General features: G+C 42.8%; 5 protein-coding genes across 5 annotated transcripts; 3 read left to right on the top strand and 2 right to left on the bottom strand.

Moving 5' to 3' along the window:
- Window positions 1-1,276: 1,276 nt before the first annotated feature.
- Window positions 1,277-3,023, bottom strand: Bcaro2. Its single transcript, XM_001557160.2, has 2 exons — window positions 2,828-3,023; window positions 1,277-2,708 (listed from the first exon to the last, which is right to left on the bottom strand). Exons 1-2 carry the CDS (start codon window positions 2,860-2,862, stop codon window positions 1,415-1,417), a joined length of 1,329 nt encoding a protein of 442 aa, XP_001557210.2. The 5' UTR covers window positions 2,863-3,023; the 3' UTR covers window positions 1,277-1,414.
- A 106-nt stretch (window positions 3,024-3,129) lies between these two features.
- On the top strand, window positions 3,130-4,868 carry Bcaim22. The gene is made up of 3 exons (XM_024692497.1): window positions 3,130-4,115; window positions 4,182-4,289; window positions 4,346-4,868. The coding sequence occupies exons 1-3, from the start codon at window positions 3,225-3,227 to the stop codon at window positions 4,574-4,576; spliced, it is 1,230 nt and encodes a 409-aa protein (XP_024548272.1). The 5' UTR covers window positions 3,130-3,224; the 3' UTR covers window positions 4,577-4,868.
- A 366-nt stretch (window positions 4,869-5,234) lies between these two features.
- On the top strand, window positions 5,235-6,546 carry BCIN_04g02950 (hypothetical protein). Its single transcript, XM_024692496.1, has 3 exons — window positions 5,235-5,561; window positions 5,653-6,186; window positions 6,267-6,546. Exons 1-3 carry the CDS (start codon window positions 5,396-5,398, stop codon window positions 6,380-6,382), a joined length of 816 nt encoding a protein of 271 aa, XP_024548271.1. The 5' UTR covers window positions 5,235-5,395; the 3' UTR covers window positions 6,383-6,546.
- Window positions 6,547-7,324: 778 nt separating this feature from the next.
- On the bottom strand, window positions 7,325-9,815 carry BCIN_04g02940 (hypothetical protein). The gene is made up of 3 exons (XM_024692495.1): window positions 9,680-9,815; window positions 7,661-9,625; window positions 7,325-7,611 (listed from the first exon to the last, which is right to left on the bottom strand). Exon 2 carries the CDS (start codon window positions 9,300-9,302, stop codon window positions 8,205-8,207), a length of 1,098 nt encoding a protein of 365 aa, XP_024548270.1. The 5' UTR covers window positions 9,303-9,625; window positions 9,680-9,815; the 3' UTR covers window positions 7,325-7,611; window positions 7,661-8,204.
- Window positions 9,816-11,705: 1,890 nt separating this feature from the next.
- On the top strand, window positions 11,706-16,492 carry Bmr5. Its single transcript, XM_001557165.2, has 3 exons — window positions 11,706-15,499; window positions 15,557-15,720; window positions 15,790-16,492. The coding sequence occupies exons 1-3, from the start codon at window positions 11,804-11,806 to the stop codon at window positions 16,166-16,168; spliced, it is 4,239 nt and encodes a 1,412-aa protein (XP_001557215.1). The 5' UTR covers window positions 11,706-11,803; the 3' UTR covers window positions 16,169-16,492.
- The last annotated feature ends 297 nt before the right edge of the window (window positions 16,493-16,789 follow it).

Below are 16,789 nucleotides of genomic sequence, written 5' to 3'. Positions count from 1 at the left end.
ATTGACCTATGTTTTTACGGAATGAAACATTGAAGTAGGAGACTTCTGAAGTAGGTTTGAAGAACTATTTCTATAATAGCGACAAATCATAGAAAAATTGAAAAATGAGAACCATGAACAGAGCAATCTCTCCATCTAACAATTTCAAAATCCCCTTCCCATCGGAAAAATCAAACACATCTAATCACAACAAAAATCCACCAAATATTTTTCCAATAACCAACTACAAAATATCTCACAAATGCTCAAACCCCCCAAACTTCCTATCTCCTCAAAGAGAAAAAAAAACACTCCACGTTCATTCCTGAAAGATAAAACAGACAGGTAGGCAGAATAGGAAATCTCTAAATATTCAAGATAGATAGCTTGGAACAATAGACAAGAGTCCCAAGCAGACAAGATAGATGATATATGAGAGAACGAGAGAGATAATGAAATTTATACATACATACGATGTAGATACTTCTAAGGGACATATATTTTAACTGAGCTTACCTCGCTCTTCGGAATATGGAGTATATATAATCCATCTATCTATCTATCCATCCATCCATCCACACAAGCATAACGTCCACACCCAAAACCCAAACCTGTCCCCCTCTCCGCCCCACTCGTCCCCCTCCCTCACAGCTCCACACCCCTCCCTCCTAATCTCCCTCCCCTCCCCACTCCCCCTCCTTCATAAACCTTCTCCATCTCTCTCTCATATCAAAAAACGGGCTTGTGGTTTAGTGGTATAATGTTCCCTTAGCATGGGAGAGGTCCGGCGTTCGATTCGCCGCTAGTCCAATTCATCTGTTCATCTCCCTTCTCTTCTTCATCTTCCACAGATGTAGAGCAGAGTTGATGAGCACTTACTTTTTCCTCGCAAAATTTTCATCTCTAAGCGAGAATTTTTTTTCCTCTCCGATTTTATTTTTATGTGGGGAGTGCTCCATTTTCCAATAGAAAATCACAGGGATGTATGGATGGATTTAGTGTGGTATGATGATGAGGAGTAGAGGTTTTGTTTTAGTTGGTGAATTTATTCCTATTTTGATTTGTGTGGTGGAGATGTTTGGAGTGATGAGGAATTAAGGTTATTTTTGGCGGGATAAATGATCACTCGGTTGGGTTTTCGCCTATGGTAGTTAAGGCGGCTATTATTCAGGGGCGTTAGTCTTCATCCCGCTTCGATAAGTTGTTGAGTAGTTCCAATTTCGACAAGGTAGATCTAGCGGCAATATCAGATCATAAGTAAATGCATGGCTTTCGTAAAAAGTAAAATAATGAGAGTTGAATTTCGAATTTACATTGTCATCGCCTTTCCATTTTTAATATGATCAGAAAACACAACGCCAAATTTCAAGAAAATAGCCTATTTATCGCTTCTATTCTACCCAAAAACTATTTACAATTTACACTTAAAAGTGAGTTAATTTGATCCATTTAAAACCTCCCCATCAATACCACCTACAACTCCCTTATCCTGTATTTCCATCTTCTCCTTTGCAGCTTCACCACCTACTACTGTGTATTTTGCAGGTACGATATTTTTGAGGGGTGGTAACAGACTTCTTGAAGTTTGACGGGCTTGTTGTGCCATCAAGGCATCGATAACTGTGAGAGCTGCCATTGCCTCTACAATAGGTACTGCACGAGGAACAACGCATGGATCGTGACGACCCTTAGCTTCGAGAATACCGGAGCCAGAACCGTCATAAGTGGCAGTTTCTTGAGCTTGACCAATGGTGGCTGCTGGTTTGAAAGCTACACGGAAATAGATGGGTGCACCATTTGTGATACCTCCTTGAATACCGGCAGAGTTGTTTGTCTTGGTTGTTAATTTAGGACGAGGAATTCCATTCTTTGATGCACCAGTCTCGAGAGGTGGTACTTCAGTAGCAAGAATAAATGGATCGTTGTGTTTGGAACCTGGGACTTCACAGCCACCGAATCCGGATCCGATTTCGAAACCTTTAGAGGCTGGGATACTGAGCATAGCATGAGCGAGCATTGCTTCCATTTTATCGAAACAAGGTTCGCCAAGTCCGGATGGAACATTGCGGATTACGCAAGTAACAGTTCCTCCAATGCTGTCTTGTTTATCTCTATATTCTGCGATAATTTCGGCCATTTTCTCAGATGCCTTAGCGTCAGGGCAGCGGACTGGGACGAATTCGTCGACACGTTCACGTGTTACGTCTTGTATAAGTGAGAGGAAAGCGGGGTTTGTGGAAGGACTTGGGTGTTCGGCAGTTGGTGGGAACATATGGGTACTGCCGACGGAAGAGACAAATGCGACAATCTCAATTCCATGTGCGAGTCTTAAATATTTTTCAGCAATGGCACTGGCTGCCACTCTACCAATTGTCTCTCTTGCGCTACTTCTTCCTCCACCACTGCTAGCCTTGACGCCGTACTTCTCGAGGTATGTCCAGTCCGCATGAGAAGGGCGAGGGTAAAGGTCCATTGTTTTGTTTCCATAATCGTGTGGTCGCTGATCTTGATTGCGAACAATCATTCCAATCGGTGTGCCAAGTGTAATTCCGAATTCTGTTCCAGATTGGATTTCGACTTTGTCTTTTTCATCGCGAGGAGTGGTGAGGGCGGATTGACCGGGACGACGACGAGTCATTTGGGGTTGAATATCTGCTTCTGTGAGCTCCATTCCTGGTGGAACTCCATCGACTATACATCCTACAGAGCGACAATGCGACTCTCCGTAGCTATGAGAAGAAGATAAGTCAGTCTTTTTCTGCTGATTTTGGAACGGAGGGGTAACTTTGAATGGAAGTAAATTTGGTAATGATGGGCCGGTCAATTGGATTGAATGATTCGTACATACGTAGTAACTTTGAAATATTGGCCAAATGTAGACATTTTGAGAAGAAGTATGAGGAATATGCACTGTGATGCGAGATTGGCTATGTGAAGTCGAAAAGGGCATCAACAAGAGTCTTTCTATATATTAACAAAAATCAAAAAATGAGTTGATGACTCTTTCTTTACTTTACTTTTTCCGAGCCCGGACCCGATTTGTCGGGATGATGTGGGATGATGTGAGATGGGAAAAGAAATCCCCTGGTCATCGAGAGGTTCTGCCGTGAATGTGGTAATATCCCGAAGAATACCCCGGTCAACTCACTAGACAAATTGAACCATCTCCGAATTTTGTATGGAGAAGGCAACAAATTCAACGTCCGAAGAGTATATTGGCTGCTTGGGTGCTTGAGTCTCTCCAGATGTACCAAAAATCAGTCATTCCTTCGAGAGGATTGATGCGCCAATGCATATTGCGTGGCAGAAGCACGATATCCACAGAGCTCTTTGTTCGCAGAAATGTTTCTACTCATAGCAGTGTGTCAATAGGGAAATTCGTCCAAGAAGCTACCAATCCAGTCAACAAATCCCAAATATACATATCACGAACGAACGATCCATTCATTAACTTGTCCATCGAACACTATCTTCTGCAGAAGACCCCCGCAGATTCTACGGTCTTATTTCTCTACACCAATGAACGCAGTATTGTTATTGGACGAAATCAAAACCCTTGGAATGAAGTGAATCTTGGTCTGCTCGCACAATCCCCGATTGGAGATGTAGCCTTGGTTCGACGCCGTTCGGGGGGAGGAACCGTCTTTCACGATCTTGGAAATGTCAATTACTGTGTCATATGTCCTACGTCGCATTTCGATCGCGATAAGCATGCCGAGATGGTAGTGAGAGCTTTACATAAACTTGGTGTTGATCGTGCTATGGTTAATGCTCGACATGATATAGTATTGAAGCCAACAAACGTGGGTGGAAGTGGGTTTAAAATATTCAAGGTATCAGGTTCGGCCTATAAGTTAACAAGGGAAAGATCTCTTCACCATGGTACTTGTTTACTAAACTCTCCAAACATTTCAAACATTGGAAAATTCCTGAGGTCCCCTGCAATGAGATTCATCACTGCTCGTGGTGTGGAAAGTGTCAGCTCTTCAGTTGCAAATGTCAAGATCCAAAACAAGGCATTCGAAAAAGCAGTAGTAGAGGAGTTCAGTAAGATGTATGGTTCTCAAGAACCAATACTTTTACGGGAGGATGTCAAAGAAGTTCCCGAGATATCTAAAGGTTTGGAAGAGCTTACTGTGCGTAATTAGAACTCCCTCCATTCCCCCTTTTGCAGAAGCTTAAGCTGACAATTTGGAAAACAGTCTTTAGATTGGATATTCTCACAAACTCCCCAATTTTCATTCTCAGCAGATACATCAATAAAAAACAAAAAGACGCAGCTTCCGCTTCCCAGAGACTTGCCGCCAGATGTGAGTTTAGCACGGGAAATTGACACATGATCAACAATACTGATGCAGAGATACAGTTCAAGGCCAACTTCACGGCACGAAACGGAGCAATTATCGAGGCCGATGTAGAATATAAAGAAAATGGCGAACCGGTCCAAATTGGGAAGGAACTAGTGAACAAAAAGATACATGAAATCGAGTGGAATATGTTCCCTAGTAGCTTTTCTGAGGAACCTTTGAAATGGCTCAGCAGATTATTCTCCCACAAATTAGTGGATTGGAGAAAAGAGCGGAGAAGGGATGCTTGAACTTTCCCAGTAGAAAGCTTAATGCACCTCTAGATTGGAACGTTAGTGTCGTCACACATAACGTTAAACTACGGCTCCATGAACAAACGTTTCTTTTGCATGTTCAATATACTTAATAAATACCCAATGACAAGTGTCCCTTTTCATCACAGCCGCATTGACACTTTGTCAATACTTTGAAACAACAAATGTTCACCAATTGAGGTTCATCAAAGCGGGAGATCTGCAACCTAATTGTTTCGCGTAATTTCACCCATGTTTCTTAAATCAAGATGACCCCGTAAAACTTGCAAGGCATACTGAAAGGGGATCAATGATCAATGGCGTTACAAATCTCGCAAACAGAACGTTAGAGAAATTGGTATCGTATAGAAGCCTGCAAGATGGTCTGAAAAGTCGGCAGGTTCGATCAGCTAGCTGTTTTTGGTTTAATCTCAAAAATAGAAGACTCGTCAGCGAGACAGGATGGTTATTGCATCCCCAAGCATGATCTGTTCCAATACATGGGCTCGAGAGCTTTCAAATAATCACAACCAATCCAATTATCCATCTGTTCTCGAGATCAAGTCAATGGTCCACGATTTCTTGTCATCCGAAACATGGATTGGCTTCATGTATGTGGGATAATGAATTTCATTTAGTGTACAAAGTATCAAACGTCCATATAAGTATTGAAAGTCGCTCACAAGCATTCCTTTTCTATTACTCTAACTCACAATATCTTCTTTCACTCCTTCTATACATCTTTACTTCCCGGCAGGTCCGTTTAATATTCTATTCTATTTTATCTAGACCGGTTCTATCTTTTTCCTAACAATTATGCAATATTCAACAATTTTTGTCTCTTTCCTCCTCTCCACTGTTGTGGCAGCTCAGGGTACTAACAGAACCCTTACTGAGACTCAGACATGTAAAGAAATGTTGAAGTTGAATGCCTTGGTTCAATTGGCCAGCAATCAAACCAAGGTCGATGCTATCACCGGAAGTATGTTATACCTCTAAGATCCCCTGAATTTCACCAAACTTCTCGGCTCTCTATATATCAACCTTAAGACGGCTAGACTAATACCTATTAGACAACGCGACAAGAGCTGCTTCTCTCCAAGCTCAAGCTTCCGCCGCTTCTGTGAAACTCACGGAGCTTCAAAGCAACACTACCCTCATGTCCGACTGCGCTGTCATTGATTCAGCAATCATGACCAATTCATCATGCAATCAACAATTTCTCCTCCAAAAATTTGTTGACTTCGCTGCCAACCAAACACTGGTCTCAGCGACCGTCAACAATGACATGACCAAAGTAGCAGAAATCGAACTCAAAGCTTCAGATGCCGCCGACAAACTTCAAACATTACAATCAAATGCTACATTACAAGCAGCTTGTCCAGCAGTCTTCATGGCCGATGAATGTAAAATGGTCGTTGCCCTTCAAAAAGTCGCAAATTTGGCTATGGATGATGCGAAGTTGAGTAAGATTGCCAAGGGCAATTCGACAAAGGAGGCAAATATTAAAGCTGCGGCTAGTGTGGCTAGTATGCAGGTCATGATGTTGGAGGCGAATACTACTTTGATGGCTGAGTGTCAGAATATGGGTATTTCGGTTTCTAATGGTGAGTTGTTTTTTATTCGGTTCATTTTTGAAAAAGAGAGGGGAGAGAAGAGATAAAGACTAACATGTGGAATTCAATAGCTGCAACGGAAAAATCAACTTCTTCTACCGATTCTAAGTCGACAGCGAGTATCAATAGCATAAGTGTCACTGCCCTCTTAATGGGTGTTTTGGCTATGGGTATGGCTATGTTGTAAAGTTTTTAGAGTACATATCGGGATCAAATGGAATGGAGTTAGAGATGATCATTCAAGTTATTAGATAAGTATTGTTAGTCTGGTGATTTTTAGAGTATATATTATTAGAAATCAATTGGAACTTGGGAATTGGGGAATCTGGGATGAAATAGAATAGAATGTGATCTTTGTGTTTGTTTATTTTTTATTGTGAAGTTTAATGCGGAGATGTGATTGTATTTATGAGGGTTGAAATTTTTGGGGTGGTTTGCGTGTTGATATTGGGTTGGGTTGATTTGGGTTGAGGCTGATGTTGATGTTGATGTTTTTTGAGGGGGAAAGCTGTTCGTTTTACTGTCCTCTCGAGTCTTGATTTGGGTATTGCTTGGGGGATTTTGGGCTTGTGTATTGAATTTGTTTTGTTGTGTTTTGTTTTGTTTTTATTTTATTTTATTTTGGATTGGTTACAAGAGGGTGTGTCTTTAAAGAGTACCGGATCTGTATACTCATTTTTTTACAGACTAAAATTCAAGTTTGCACAAGCTTATCTCCTACTTTGAATTTCGGTATATCAATTCAATGAAAAATCACATCTAGAAAGGACTTTTGTATTTCACTCATTGATATATATATTTTTTCAAGATTCGTTTAGTTGGTTTGCATAGTTAAGTATAATTGTACGATATTTTGTACTTGTAAAACTATAAGGTATATCACTCTTATGCTCTTTGGATTCTGCAATAGATTATATACTGAATAGTGAGTGGAATTGATAGATTCTATAGTGAGTTGTGAGAAGGTGGAATCTAGTTTTAAAAGACTATAATCTGTTCATTGAAGTATAGCATAGATTCTATTATAGAATCTAAGGAGCACAGGCGTGGATTATCTTTTGATTTTAGGGCACGAGAGTAATTTATCGAAAATTATATTATTAATTCAAATGTCACAAGTTGGTAATTTTGATAAGTTCGATTGTATTGCCTAGTACTCTTCAAAGACGCGCCCTCGTACACTCTATTCTATTTTCTATATATATATATATATATTACTACATAGATGGGTAGGTATTTCTAGTAGTCTAGACTAGACTACGAGTAGTTTATTAATGACAGAACAGAACAATAAAAACAATGCGACTAGAACCGAGTCCAGGCGGGCGGACCCAACTAATTCCATCAAGTAATGTCAATAATAATACAGAAGAAACGAATATTCTTGATGTGATGGATGGATGGATGATGTGTTTACTATGGAGTATTGTTAGCGAATTCAATTATTTCGGAAAAGGAGTCTTACTGGTTGGTAGGATAACAATAATAAGTAATAACAACACATCCTTCGGGTGATGGACTGGAGAAGAGAAGCGAGAGATAGAATGTCTTTTCCTGGTGTCTTTTTTTGCACCCACGAGAAATACTTGATTGATGTATTTATTGCGTAAATCGCAATGTCGAATCTAGATAGGAAATGAAAGAAAGCATTTCCAAGCTTCCTGAGTTGGGTCGCCATTGCTCTGGCGATCGAAATACACTTTGTGGCATAGCAGTGACCTATCATGCACCAGTATTAAGCGCCTGTTACCAGACCCGGCATGTCTTTCTTTTTTTTTTTCTTTTCTTTTTTTTTCGATTATGAGTAGATTTATGAAGTTAGTCGTCTATTGTGGAACGCCCCGTTTCCTATGATGCAGCAAAGCAAAATCGAGGACTTTAATTGCAGTTCATACGCCATTTTCTCCATAATTCAGTTGATATTCTCTTGATGCCCCGGAGTAGTTCAAAAGGCAAACGTAAAACCCGCATTATAAAAGTGCCGACGTGTAGTCCTGTGAACATAATTCTCAATTGTAAATAGCCATTTGATCCACATAATATTGTCTGAGAACCACCGCAAGTCTTCCAAACCCCTTCCGTAAATTGATGGGCCTCATGATACCGTGGCCTGGAATAATGCCAGAACTTCCGTCCAACTCGCTCCAAAGCACATCTTTTTGTCTCGCGGATAGCAATCCAGCTGTGCTCACCCCAAGGACCGAATTTAGGCCGAGAGCTCGTTCGATACCCTCCATTATATGTGTCATAAGTTCGCAGAAGATCATTCCCTGCATGCATGGTTCTGCCACAGGTAAGCTGCCGAAACTGAGGTTTGGTAGTTCTACAACGGGGTTTGTGGCGACTTGCTCAATGCGGATAGTCATGAGCTCAACGTTGAGCTCGCAGAGTGTAATGAGTTGGGTAAAAATACTTGTGATGTTCAGAGCAAGAGGTGCAAACAATAGTTCTGAAGCAGGGGAGGAACTTGATGAAGAGATCGATATTGGATTACGGAGTTTCCCTAAGAGTGCTTGCGATGATAATGTTAATGATCCCAGTGAATTTGTCTCTGTTTGCGCAGAATATGACATGCCATGATCCGCTCGGCTGCTTATAATCCGTTTCAAGATAAGTCTTACGTCTTGGGATGCCTTTAACAGGAACTGAGCCAGCGAAAGATTTTCAATAAACAATGGGCCTCTTTCATAAATGATGCCGTCAAAATCTAATGTTGCTCTATTCGCTTCCACAGCCACCATGCGTATGTGCAAGCCGAGATTGATTTTGGAAAGCTCAAGCATGGCATCTGAAGTTGTGATAGGTTTTGTTAGATTTACCCTTGGCGTCTCCGAGATATTTCCTTCGGCGCTATGAATGCTAGCAGCAGGTGATGAGGCTGTCGAGGAGGGCGTATTGAGCGAGGAAGCAGATGATGATGCGCTGCTGAAGGCCGAATCGTTGTTGGATAAGAAGAAATTACGATCAAGGTCGTTGGAAGTATCCCATGTAAGGAAGTTTTGATCGAAAGAGTTTATATCAACAGCTGGCCATACTTGTGTCCCGGAATATGTTTCACTATCTGTTGGAACGAATGCAGTTATTGAAGTGTTCACTGGAAAGTCCATGCCCCAATTCTGGTGGTTTCCTTCCTTACTCGGAGGAGTTTCATGAGATGTGATGGGATTTGCGACATTGTTGTGTACTTTGGCTGGTGTAGCTTGCTGATTACTGGAAGCTAAGCCTGGTTTCTTCCGGTGTTTTTGTACCTCAGCATTTGCAGCAGTGGCTCGTCGTGGTCTTCCAACTCTCTTCTGTTGTCCAACAATGCAATCTAGGTCGAGAAGCGTGCACCGCACACATTTGGAGTCGTTTGCATACAAGCGTTGACATCTCGCCTTGATTTTTCTACAGCCCTCACAAGAGGACCGTCTTTGTGATGGATGAACCGCTGCGCCGCCCATGTTAGAATTTCCGTGGATCAATGAATGTCCAGAATACGTACAATCAACAGAGTAATTGGTAAATGCTACCAACAGCTACACAAAACCCCTGGGCCACGCCTCTTTAAACCCTCCGCGGAGAGTTTTAAGTGTACGTCCGTAACGTTCGTAATGATTAGTGATCAACTAGGTTCATTCTTGGGAGGTCGACTATGGTTATCTTTGGCCCCACCAAAATTTAATTACTAATTTTTTTATGGGGCTGTGCATAAACCTTAAATTTTGAGATTGATTTTATGGCTCTCAAAATGTTGGCCTGACGCGACTATATTGCTCGAGTTGTGGTTGTGCCACCAGCTCTGATATTCACCACGACCACCTATTTGCCAAGCTTACTCTTATACCATACCCATGTGGCTTTAGTCACTAATATGAATGGCTGCATGTAAAGCTGCCCTCTACTGTGGACATGGTCAGCTAGTGCCTACCTAGTGGTAATGCCAGAAGGTTTCGAGCATCTACTATGTCCCAAGGTTGCCAAATGATAGATTTGTGATGGATTTCGTTCTTCCACAGATATAGTTCCATGCCCAGTATTTGGCTTGCAAGCTTGTCTCCTGTAGTTAGACACAATCTGGATATGATGTGGCACAACATCAGCGCCCCTTCTCATTGCCCGGGTGTGGTCAATAATTCAATGCAGTGCATGGTTTCCACATGGTAGACTTCAGAGAGGGATCTGTACCTGAGTGGTCACAAAATGCATGACAAGTTCATGTCTCATTTTACGGGTACGTACCCTACTTACTTACTCTATGTATGTGGTTCACCATTCTCTGATAGGTTCACGAAACCGATATCGAATATTTTGCGATAAGACTTGACAGTTCGGCAGCATACACTCCTGTCGACTCCTTTATTCAAAGGGTGTCTTGAGAGCTCATCCCAAGCGGCTAACACACAAAGTGCCATTTCTTGAACATCTGCCGACTTATCCTGGACCGTTTGTTGTGAAAGAAGCAATCCTAAACTGCCATACCCCAAAATTGTACATGGTTTCGTCTTCTAGATCAACGAAAATCTCGAGGCCTTTGCTCCCAAGACGCAATGAAACGACAATTGAAAAGAGCAGTTTAAGAACACACAAGCTGATTTAGGAATGCCTCATGGCGCCAATTCAAGCACAAGTTCAGTGGGAGCACCGGAGTTCATTTACAAGATAAAATGTGCTAGAGTCGACGATCTGGAGAGCTGAAAGTAGACTATTTATCATGCGAATTTCTTTGTTTAAACACAATTTCAAACCGCAAAGGCAGATTTCTCACGTTCGTCTCGGGGGGAACTCCATCTGTGAAAGTGTCATTCTGCGAGGACAGACAGACGCGGTGACATATCCATCCGAGACGGACCGTTTGATTTGCAGCTTGGTAAGAAAAAGCAAAAAAGGTTGACTGGTACGGATATATAATGGTTCAAGACGGAGCATTTTTAAGTCTACGACAGAGGGTGATTGTTCTAACCTTCCATTGCTTGACCAACGTAAGAGTTCGGTATTCTCTGCGTTGTGCTTTTCTACAGAATTGAAGTTTTGAGGCTCATTGATCTTCATGCTTTGATAGCTAGGATCAGATTAGGCAAAATATTCCATTCTAGCCATGGGCAACGGCAACGGCACCATAAATTCCGTCTCCCTTTAACTGGGATTCCTATCCCATCCCTCCTCCGCTAGCATTCCATCCGCTTCATATCCATACAAATCCACAACTTTCACGCTCAACAATTGAAAACTCAACGCCATTTCAATGTTGCTAGTGGGGCTTTCAAATCATCAAATTGCATCTCATTGGCTGCGGAGGGTTTCGACATACTTCATATTTTCACCCCACACTCCGGAGGCTTTAAGATCTGCATGAATTTCCCACATATTTGGTCTAAACAATAAGGAGTTGTAATATTATAATACCCATTAGCTGCGGAAGGTTCTCTGATATACGCATTTAGCATAGTACGTATCAAGGAGCCGATATGTTTGTAAGGCGAAGATTTCTAATTCCACACAATCTTTGTTGTATATGTGTTCAGCGTGTGGCCATCTTGTGTAACTTTTGTTCAAACCCCCATCTAAATCATATTCTCTCCTTCCAATTACACTCTTCCACTTTTGACTAAAGTTCAATTCGTCAACAATGGAAAGCGAGGCCACTTTCGAGGATGGAATATCTAATATTACCAAAGTTGAGGATATGGGAGCAACAATAATCACACCACGGAGTGAAAGGACATGGCACATGGCATCAGAAATACAAGAAATAAAAGACCGAGACGAAGAAGGTGGACAGCTTCCTAGAAAGCTTGGTGTAACCTGGCAAAACCTCACCGTCAAGGGGATCAGCAGCGACGCCACATTCAATGAAAATGTTCTCTCCCAGATGTATCCATTCCACAAGAAACCAAAAGAAACCCCGATGAAAACGATCATCGACAACTCAAACGGCTGCGTCAAGCCAGGCGAAATGATGCTTGTTCTTGGACGGCCTGGTTCAGGTTGCACGACGTTGCTCAACGTACTCTCGAATAACCGGCTAGGTTATGAAGAGATCACAGGCGATGTTAGCTTTGGGAATATGTCAGCCCAAGAAGCTGCAAGATATCGTGGCCAGATTATCATGAATACCGAAGAGGAGATCATGTTTCCTACTCTCTCAGTCGAGGATACTATAGCCTTTGCCGCACGCATGAAGACTCCCTATCACTTACCGCCTGGTATCAAGACAGCTGAGGAGTATGCCCAGTTCAACAAGGATTTTCTCCTACGGTTGGTGGGAATCTCTCACACTGCCTCTACAAAGGTTGGTGACGCCTTTACCAGAGGTGTCTCTGGAGGAGAACGGAAGCGTGTTTCAATCATTGAATGCTTAACAACTCGAGCGAGTGTCTTCTGCTGGGACAACTCAACAAGAGGGCTCGACGCCAGCACAGCTCTAGATTGGGCCAAGGCAATTCGAGTCATGACTGACGTTCTGGGGCTCACAACTATTGTCACTCTCTATCAGGCTGGCAATGGTATCTATGAACATTTCGATAAAGTTCTTGTCCTTGATGAGGGTAAACAAATCTTTTACGGAAAACAGCATGATGCTGTTCCTTTCATGGAAGGCTTGGGATTTATCCGGGATTCTGGTTCTAATCGGTCAGATTTTCTGACCGGTGTAACTGTACCCACCGAACGTCGCATTGCCCCTGGCTTTGAGAAATCGTTTCCACGGACTGCAGATGAAGTCCGTGCTGCTTATGATCAATCGAGTATCAAATCTCAGATGCTGGAAGAGTGCCAAAGCTATGCGACAAGTGAAGAAGCTAAGGAAAACACATCATTGTTCAAAGATATGGTACGCCTTGAGAAGCACAAAGGAGTGTCCGAAAATTCTGCTGTTACTACCGACTTTGGCACTCAAATCAAGGCTGCTGTTACCAGGCAGTACCAGATTATGTGGGGTGATAAATCAACGCTGATTATGAAGCAAGGCGCCACAGTCATTCAAGCATTGGTTGGTGGCTCACTCTTCTACGCCGCTCCAAACAATTCAGCTGGCCTTTTCCTCAAGGGTGGTGCCCTATTCTTTTCAATCCTCTACAACGCCCTTATAGCTCTTTCGGAAGTCACAGATTCGTTCACAAGTAGACCTATCTTGGCTAAGCATCGTGCTTTCGCTCTATATCACCCCGCAGCTATTTGCATCGCACAAATTATTGCCGACTTTCCTATTCTAATGTTTCAGGTCACTCACTTTGGTATTGTTTTCTACTTCATGGTTGGCCTGAAGAGAACAGCTGGGGCATTCTTTACCTACTTGGTCTCCAATTTTATGACTGCCATGTCCATGACAGCTCTCTTCCGGTTGATTGGCGCCGCTTTCCCTACCTTTGATGCAGCAACTAAAGTCTCAGGTCTTACAACGGTCGGTCTCTTCTCGTATATGGGCTACATGATTACTAAGCCTGATATGCATCCGTGGTTCGTTTGGATCTACTGGATTAACCCTATGGCGTACGGCTTCGAATCTCTCCTTGGCAATGAGTTCCATGGGCAGGAATTAGATTGTGTTGGCCCTTACCTCATTCCAAATGGTCCCGGATATACAGCTGGTGATGGCGGGCAGTCATGTATCGGTGTTGGTGGGGCAGTCACTGGAGCCACAAGCGTCACGGGTGACGAATATCTTGCATCTATGTCCTTCAGTCATAGTCATTTATGGCGCAACTTTGGTATCGTCTGCGTATGGTGGGTATTTTTTGTTGGGCTTACGATATTTTTCACTTCCAAATGGAAACTCCTAGGAGAAGGTGGTCGGAGCCTTCTTGTGCCTCGAGAACAACAGCAAAAGTCGAAGCATCTGTTACAACCTAAAGATGAGGAGGCACAAGCTCATGAAAAGTCCCTGACGGAGTCTGCGTCTGTCTCTGGAACTGATACGCCTAATGGAAGTCTCAACAAAGACCTTATTCGCAACAAGAGTATTTTTACCTGGAAGAACTTGACGTACACCGTAAAAACCTCTGATGGTGACCGAGTTCTTCTTGATAACGTTCAAGGATATGTTAAACCTGGCATGCTTGGAGCTCTAATGGGCTCTTCCGGTGCGGGAAAGACAACTCTTCTCGATGTCCTGGCACAGCGCAAAACCGAAGGCACAATTCATGGATCTGTACTAGTCGATGGTCGCCCCATCCCCATCTCATTTCAACGCTCTGCTGGTTATGTTGAACAACTCGATGTTCATGAGTCCTTGGCAACTGTTCGCGAGGCTCTTGAATTTTCAGCCCTTTTGCGCCAGTCTCGCGATACACCTGACGAGGAAAAGCTACGGTATGTGGACACAATCATCGATCTCCTGGAGTTAAACGACCTTGAGCATACACTTGTCGGTCGTCCTGGCGCTGGGCTTTCAGTTGAACAACGGAAGCGCCTTACCATCGGTGTCGAGTTGGTCGCAAAGCCAAGCATCCTTATCTTTCTCGACGAACCCACATCAGGCCTCGACGGGCAATCTGCTTACAATACTGTCCGCTTTCTTCGAAAACTTGCAGGAGCCGGACAAGCTATTTTGGTCACAATTCATCAACCCTCAGCACAATTATTTGCACAATTTGACACCCTCCTGTTACTTGCGAAAGGTGGCAAGACTGTCTACTTTGGTGATATCGGTCAAAACGCTAGCACTTTGAAAGATTACTTCGCACGCCATGGAGAACCTTGCTCTCCAGAAGCAAATCCAGCAGAGCACATGATCGATGTTGTAACAGGATTGGGAAATTCGGGTAAAGATCGAGATTGGAACCAAATTTGGTTGCAATCACCAGAACACGAGAAACTCTCTCAGAAATTGGACGCCATGGTAAGCGAAGCAGCTGCTAGGCCTGTAGAAGATACAGTCGATGGGTATGAGTTCGCGGCTTCTCAGTGGACACAGACTAAGCTTGTGACGCATCGCATGAATGTCTCACTCTTTCGGAACATCGAATACCTCAACAACAAGTTTGCTATGCATGTCAGTCTAGCCCTTCTTAACGGATTTTCGTTTTGGATGATCGGGGATCATCTCTCAGATCTTCAGCGTAACCTTTTCACTGTTTTTAGCTTCATTTTTGTGGCGCCAGGTGTTATCGCCCAGCTTCAGCCTCTTTTTATCGACCGTCGCGACATCTACGAGGCACGAGAAAAGAAGAGTAAGATGTATCATTGGGCTCCCTTTGTTACCGGGCTTATTGTCTCGGAGTTTCCTTACTTGATTGTCTGTGCCTTATTGTACTACGTCTGTTGGTATTTCACAGCTGGCCTTCCATCTGGAGCAAACTCCGCTGGGAGTGTGTTCTTCGTTGTAGTAAGTATTTTTTGACCCAGCCCTCTGTTTCCATACCAAGTACTAACATGAATACAGATATTGTATGAGCTTCTATACACTGGTATCGGACAGTCGATTGCCGCTTACGCCCCCAACGCTGTCTTTGCGTCACTTGTCAACCCATTAGTCATTACAACTCTGGTTTCGTTCTGCGGTGTCATGGTACCATACAGTCAAATTGAACCTTTCTGGAAATATTGGTAGGCTTTATGTTCATTTTCGTATTGAGAATCTTTACTTGTGCAAAATCTAACAGGCTTCTCCTGCAGGATATACTACCTCGACCCTTACAATTATCTCATGAGCTCCCTGCTCATCTTCACAAGTTGGGATAAGTCTGTCCACTGCACACCCGACGAACTCGCCATCTTTGACCCGTCTCCAAACCAAACATGTGGCGAGTATCTTGATATATATCAGCGTGGCATGGGAGCGGGCATCAACCTTTGGAATCCAGAAGCAACCGCTGATTGTCGTGTGTGCCAATACACTCACGGTGGAGATTATCTAAAGGGCCTGAATCTCGCGGAAAAATCATATGGATGGAGAAATACCGGTATCGTTGTGGCGTTCGTTGTTGGTATCTATGGATTGGTATATTTCATGATGAAGCTCAGAACAAAGGCCACGAAGAAAGCCGAATCTTGAAGCAGAATAATCGAAAAAGGACAGTAGCGCCATGCTTGGTGATCTCTCACTTTGTTTTAACTCTTAGATTTCCTCATTCTTTCTGCCGACGTTCCTGTTTTGTTGGCAATTATAATTAGACTTTCTATTTTTTTTCTCGGGGATGTTTTCAATCAAACCCACTGTATATAATTGTTTGCCATATCGTTAGATTGTTATTGGGTTATTGATTATACGACTGCTTATGAGGGTGTTGTAGCTAGCGAGGGGCTAGCGCTTCACACATCTTGTTTATAGTACTAGCTACCTGTAATTTTAATGATTAAGGATAATTACAAGCCTACATTGAAGTGCAGGTTATTTTGGCGTGTCTTCCTAAGTATTAAAGAGGTGAAACAAGAGGTAGAGTAAGCTTGGACACGATATATCAGGAGAGTCATCCAAAAATTCGTTTCCCTGGCCAAAAAGGATCAGAAACATTTTTTCAGTACTTGCAAATTTTAGATTGTTGTCTTTTTTTCCTTCTCCCTATTACGTTTGTCGAGAGGAAACAGAATCTTTGCGGGAAGTGAGGTGAAAATTGGATCAGAACTTTGGTCAATAATGATGGATCAGAGTACTGTCTGGTTACAATAGAGAAAT

The sequence above is a fragment of the Botrytis cinerea genome, chromosome 4 (assembly GCF_000143535.2).
Source record: "Botrytis cinerea B05.10 chromosome 4, complete sequence".
Classification (NCBI taxonomy): Eukaryota; Fungi; Ascomycota; class Leotiomycetes; order Helotiales; family Sclerotiniaceae; genus Botrytis; species Botrytis cinerea.
This window is presented reverse-complemented; position numbering and strand designations above follow the sequence as displayed.